Source organism: Gossypium raimondii, chromosome 7, assembly GCF_025698545.1.
Source record: "Gossypium raimondii isolate GPD5lz chromosome 7, ASM2569854v1, whole genome shotgun sequence".
In the NCBI taxonomy this organism is placed as follows: Eukaryota; Viridiplantae; Streptophyta; class Magnoliopsida; order Malvales; family Malvaceae; genus Gossypium; species Gossypium raimondii.
Genome location: NC_068571.1, coordinates 30,567,854 through 30,574,023, shown reverse-complemented (window position 1 = coordinate 30,574,023; position 6,170 = coordinate 30,567,854). Strand labels below are relative to the sequence as shown.

The following is a 6,170-nucleotide window of genomic DNA, read 5'->3' as shown; positions in this document are numbered from 1 at the left end:
CAAAATTATGCACTAAAATATTTTTGCTCTTATGTTTATGCTTTTATTCAAGGAATAAGTTAATTGTGGTGCTACCAAAAAAATGATTTAGTGAATATTAATAATGAATAGAAAAATAGAAAATAAATAATTAAGAGTGTATTTAATAATCCATTTTTTAATGGTGTTAGAATTGGTGGTTTCGAACTCCATTTTCGATGATCAAATATTTAATATTTACGAGGTTAGTATTAATGTTAATTAAAGTTTGGTCTAGTAATTTTGATGAATTGATAATTAATTAAGGTATAAGAACTAAATCGTAAAAGTAGTAATAGTTCATCATTATGAATTGATGAATTGATGAATTGATGAATTGATAATTAAAAGGAAAATAAATATATTTTTAAAATATATTTATTGACAACTAATTGAAATGATTTAATATCCTTAATTATTGGAATTATTCTTGATTTTTATTTACTATTTAAACTGGATTTGTTTTAGTAAATAAGATTTTAGTGATACTAAAAGTAGATTTTAATGGTTGAAAAATCAATATTATACAATTATATTATTATATTAAAAAGTAAAAATATATAATATATAAGTAATTCAAAATTTTAAAAGTAGTTTTAAAAAATAAAATCTTTAAAAATTCTAAATATAAATATTATAAATTCATCATAAAATAGAAAAGGATGATTAAAATGAAAGTAATTATTATTGAGAGGCATTAATCTAATTATATTTTAGTTTTTGAGACGAGTATTTAATTGCTACAATAATATTTAATAATTTTTTTCTATACCTTATTTTATTCAAAATTTTCTTAATAAACTAAATCTAATGAAATCGAGTTGAGTTTATCACTCCATCCATGAAACAATCTTGTTGAAACTTTTTTTTTTTTAAGATAATACATGGGTTGAGTTTTAGTTTGATTGATATCAATATTATTGTCAGTGCAGAAGGACGTGACTTCGAGTGCGCTAATACACATTATCCTCTTACTTTAAGAGTTAGGGAGGAGCTAATGGAAAAATATTTTTTAAAGTTTAGTTTAATATTTAAATATTTAATATTAGTGTCTATTAGTTTTGAAGTTCCAAGCTTTTGATATAATAACATTTAAGATAAATTTTTGTTTATATTTTCTATGTCATTTGGTGAAAATAATTTTACAAAATTTTGTTAAACATTTTCAAAGCATTTCAGAGATTTGTAGAAGTACTCGAAGACATGTTTTATATAAGTCTAGATGTAGTATCAATACTCTAACCTTGTTGTATCAATGCAACTAAGTTAGAAAGCAAATTTCTAAAATTCTAGGACTTCTACCCATACATCATGTGCTATGTATAGATACAAGTCCACAGTCTATTTCTACCCATACATCTCGTGACCTGTATCAATACAAGTACGTTTATAATGCTTCCAATAGCTAAATTTTATTCCCAACATTTATAAATGGTCTCAAACTTTTCCCTTGTTATATATACACTTAAAAAACACTTCAATACATAAGAGATGAACATCCAATTATAAAATTAAGAAAAACCTTCAATTCTTAAAATTAAAAATTTTGATTCATTGTTTTGAATTTTTAAATTTAGAATTCTTGAAAAATATTAAATTTTATTACAAACTTTTTGGATTATATATTTTGAAATTTTCTAAAATTTAAATACGTATTTCATTTTATAAATTATTATTGCATTTCTAAAGTTTTTATTTAAAGTTAGAAAAATTACATTTTCAACTTTTTTTTCAAAATTTAATTTTAAAGAGTTATTTTCATAATTTTGGAAGTATAGTTTTTATTAAAGATAATGTAGCAGCGTTCCAACAACAATGAGTTGATAGAATTAATTACCATGATGTTTTCATCCACCATATTAAATGTATCTTTGAACATAATTGAACAACTTTAGATATGAAGAGTTAGGAAATGAGGCAGCCTTCATAATCTAAAAGTTAACATTTTTATTTTCCTAACATAAATCCAAAGATTTTGACTTTTGTAAAAGAAAATAAAAACAGTGCTGTTCTGAAGCATCTGTCAGGCAGAAATAAGATAATAGTCGAGTTTTTAGGTAATATGAATTTGTTAAGACTTTAACTAACGAGTCATTTGACTATGAACACCAGAATAACAGTAACTTTGCCTATATGTGTATCTGAAAAGTGGAATCTTCACACATACAGGACAAACCCCAAAGGAAATTTTTTTAAGAAAGAAAACATACTTTACACCCACCGACACGCTATCCTAAATTCCACTCCCCATTTTCTTCTTTTTCTACCTCTCTGATTTTACCTGTCATTACTGCAGAAAGTCTTTCTTTTTTCTGGGTTGGAGTCCGGCATGTCAATGGAGTCAAGCTATGGTTCAGGGGACCACAGCATCAAAGGAATACCAACTCATGGTGGACGCTATGTTCTGTACAACGTTTATGGTAACCACTTCGAAGTTTCCAGAAAATACGCCCCTCCTATTCGCCCCGTCGGCCGTGGTGCTTATGGTATTGTCTGGTAAGATCTTTTTTTCCCCTTCTAACTTTGTTTCGGTTTAAGTTCCTAGTTCGATTCACTTCCTGTTTATTTCAATTTCTGGGTTTGTCTTAGTCTTAGAGCTTCAGCATGATAGTTTTTCAACAGGTCAATATGTGATCATTTTTCTTTTGTTAGATTCCAGTTTCTTGATTAATTAGTTAGTTACTAGTATGATCAAACAGGCTAGGTAGTCCCCCACCCCCCCTTTTAAATTCCAATTTTAGGTTTAGTGCGCTGTAATCAAACTTGAGTATGTTACCCGGACTGAGTGTTAGACAAGGGTATGTGGCTAATACAAGTATTTCGAGGACCATAATTTTATAGCCATGTCCAAATATATTTTGTATATGGATACTTGAGGAAAATGAAAACTCTGGGTAATACGGTTTATAAAAGGTATTTGGCAGTGTGATCGTTTTTGATGAAATTAAGCTGCCAAATTCTTGGGTTCCATTGAAGTGAATAACTTTAGGTTCCAGCTTTCAGGCTGAGAAGATTGAAAGAAAGCTAACATTCTGTTCATTTGGCTTGCTGTCTATTTTGTTATTAACAATGTGAGGCTAAGATTTGATTTCCCCATCTTTTTGTCAGTGCTGCTTTGAATTCAGAGACACGTGAGGAGGTTGCTATCAAGAAAATTGGTAATGCATTTGACAATAGGATTGACGCCAAAAGGACATTGCGAGAGATCAAGCTTCTTCGTCACATGGATCATGAGAATGTAAGTGCTGTTGGCTTCATAGTTCCCATGTTTAACTTTTTTATGGACGTTTCAATAATGTTGTTTTAGTCGTAGACTCCTAATTGTTAGGCTTCTTGCTTGTACAAGGTCAGGTTTCTATGGCTAAACAATATCTGTATTTTGTCCCTATTTGTGTACTTAGAGGGATTTGGGCTAACATTCCTGTTGATTTGAGTTCCTTGAGAAGATCATCTTTTAACCCTAAAGTAACTTTGAACCTTTAAGGACAGGCCAATCTTACGATATTGTGCATGAACACTATTTTACCATTTCATGTTAGAAAGCACTATCTACCCAGGCTTCTCTTGAATCTTATAAAAATTGTTCATAAAAATTGTTCTTATCAGTCTTTATATGCTTCAATGAAACTGGAGCACATTACATTTTGCCATGTGTATGACTACCAGAATTCCTTTTTCTGGCTTGACTAATGCTTTCATCTTTGCAAGTTTACGGCCAACAGAGGACATTTATGTTGGTTTCTTACTCTTAGGTCTGGTTAACAACGTTCCTTCACTTGTTGTATATGCATCTTAATAATGGCATGAGAGTACACTGAAGTAGTAATATCTGGTTGTGGAATTATAGTTTGATTGGTCAGTCCCTTTTTTCTTCAGGTGATTGCCATCAAAGACATCATACGGCCTCCGCAGAGGGAGAACTTTAATGATGTCTACATTGTTTATGAACTGATGGACACTGATCTTCATCAAATCATACGATCTGACCAACAATTGACAGATGATCATTGTCGGGTTGGTATCAAATCCATCCCCTTGTATAAATATATAACAGGATCTTCCTACTGTCTTTTGTCATATTTAGTTAGAAACATCAAATGATTTATGTTTAGCTGTTTGGAAGCTAGAACCATTGTTGATCATGCAGTTCCACTCTTGCAGTACTTTCTATATCAGATTTTACGAGGGCTCAAGTATGTACATTCTGCAAATGTATTGCATCGTGATTTAAAACCCAGCAATTTGCTTCTGAATGCTAATTGCGACCTTAAAATTGGGGATTTTGGGCTTGCAAGGACGACATCTGAAACTGATTTTATGACAGAATATGTAGTCACTCGTTGGTATCGAGCGCCAGAATTACTTCTAAATTGTTCTGAGTACACTGCTGCAATTGATATTTGGTCGGTAGGTTGCATACTTGGTGAAATGATGACCAGGCAGCCCCTCTTCCCTGGAAGAGACTATGTGCATCAGTTGAGGCTTATCACAGAGGTATTTTCCAGAATTTCTCACTAGAAACTACAGGAAACCTCTTTAGATTCTCTTTTAACACTTCGCATTTTTCTCGAAGTGTGAAGATCTTTTAATTGCGTCCTACCATGCCATTTGGTTTATGTTTTGGCCTGTTCCTCTTCACCCTTTGGTTGTAAGATTCTGAGAAGTATTTTGCTTCTTCAGTGAAATTGCATGATCTTGTATTCTAACGAGGTCAAACCGGCAATAGTCAGGGCCATCCAAGAAATGTTACCTTGGATCTGAGCTAGTAGTTAAATGGTTGAGCATTTAGGTTGTAGGGTCTAATACAAAATCAAAATCTCCCAGTAATGAGTATGTGATTGTCTGAAGACTTGCTTTTTAACTCATTCTCCTCCTTTTACCTTCGTTTGCAATTCTGTAAGATCGATATGGACTCCGCATTGACATCCTATCTTAATTTATTTGTGTTTTATTAGTGCTGGTATCCGATTGACAATTGTGGCCTAAGAGACGCTGTAGATATTTTTCCAAAGGTGTAGAGTAGTTTCTTGTTTTGATGGAAGTTGAACAAAGTATGCTAAATTTCTGCATGATTTCCTTTGTCTTGAATAGCTTATAGGTTCACCTGATGATTCCAGCCTTGGGTTCCTTCGAAGTGACAATGCCAGAAGATATGTTAGACAGCTTCCACAATACCCAAGGCAAAATTTTTCTGTTAGATTTCCTAACACGTCACCTGGTGCTGTTGATTTGCTAGAGAGGATGCTTATCTTTGATCCGCATAGGCGCATTACAGGTTTAACTAGTTGCTGAATTCTTACATGTATTTCGCAATTAAGATTCATATGGTTCTAAGCTTGTTTTAAGCACAAATTGCCATGTGTTAATTATTTTACCATCACTGGACAATTTGCATGATTCTTATACTCAGTACTGAATCATCCCTTTCTTTATCCCACCTGTTGCTCTCCAATTTTCCTTCTCCACCACCTTAAGGCCCTTTCTTCATTTGCTGACAACTTTTTATTGTCTATTGCAGTTGATGAAGCTCTATGTCACCCATACTTGGCACCTCTTCATGACATCAATGAGGAGCCTGTATGCCCAAGGCCTTTCAGTTTTGATTTTGAGCAGCCATCTTTTACCGAAGAAGATATCAAGGAGCTCATCTATAGAGAATCTGTAAAATTCAATCCAGATTCAATTCATTGAGGATCATTTGTTGTATAGTGTACCTATTGCCTTGTGTGCTATAATACCATGTAGAGGCTCATCAGTCCATTTGTGTGCCTTGGCCTTGAATACTCGTAAACAGAATGATAGTTTATTCCACTTTCAATCTCTTGTTGCTCATCAGAATGAGCTTCGACCCCTAGTTGGAGGCTTGCTAGAGAGATTAGTTAATCAAGCTGATGATGCTGTTATCAGTTCATTCTATCTTGAGGAGTAAACCAGTAATATGCACGTGTGGAGCATGTGTTTAAGTCTAAAGTCATGTAGGTTTTCCTTGGTACAGTAATATACATTAAGGCTTCAGTGCTCTGATCTGCTGATTCTATAACTTTCTAGTCTTATGATGAAACTTCTGTTCTTTTTTCTTTATTTGTATATAGTGGTTACATCAAGCTGGCTCTTCCTGGAATTCCTTCTGATTCTGGTCTGTTAGCTATCTC

At 32.7% G+C, this 6,170-nt stretch overlaps 1 protein-coding gene across 1 annotated transcript; it reads left to right on the top strand.

Annotated features, from left to right (window-relative positions):
* The first annotated feature begins 1,937 nt into the window (after window positions 1-1,937).
* Window positions 1,938-6,139, top strand: LOC105796651 (mitogen-activated protein kinase homolog MMK2). The gene is made up of 7 exons (XM_012626430.2): window positions 1,938-2,075; window positions 2,315-2,514; window positions 3,127-3,256; window positions 3,895-4,032; window positions 4,180-4,512; window positions 5,110-5,293; window positions 5,537-6,139. Exons 2-7 carry the CDS (start codon window positions 2,348-2,350, stop codon window positions 5,707-5,709), a joined length of 1,125 nt encoding a protein of 374 aa, XP_012481884.2. The 5' UTR covers window positions 1,938-2,075; window positions 2,315-2,347; the 3' UTR covers window positions 5,710-6,139.
* Window positions 6,140-6,170: the final 31 nt, after the last annotated feature.

Excerpts from the sequence above, each read along its gene's own strand:
- LOC105796651 (XM_012626430.2), top strand. The coding sequence starts at position 2,348 with ATGTCAATGGAGTCAAGCTATGGTTCAGGGGACCACAGCATCAAAGGA. Across the intron at positions 3,257-3,894 it reads GTCACATGGATCATGAGAAT|GTGATTGCCATCAAAGACAT; the intron begins GTAAGTGCTGTT and ends TTTTTTCTTCAG. Across the intron at positions 4,033-4,179 it reads TGACAGATGATCATTGTCGG|TACTTTCTATATCAGATTTT; the intron begins GTTGGTATCAAA and ends CCACTCTTGCAG.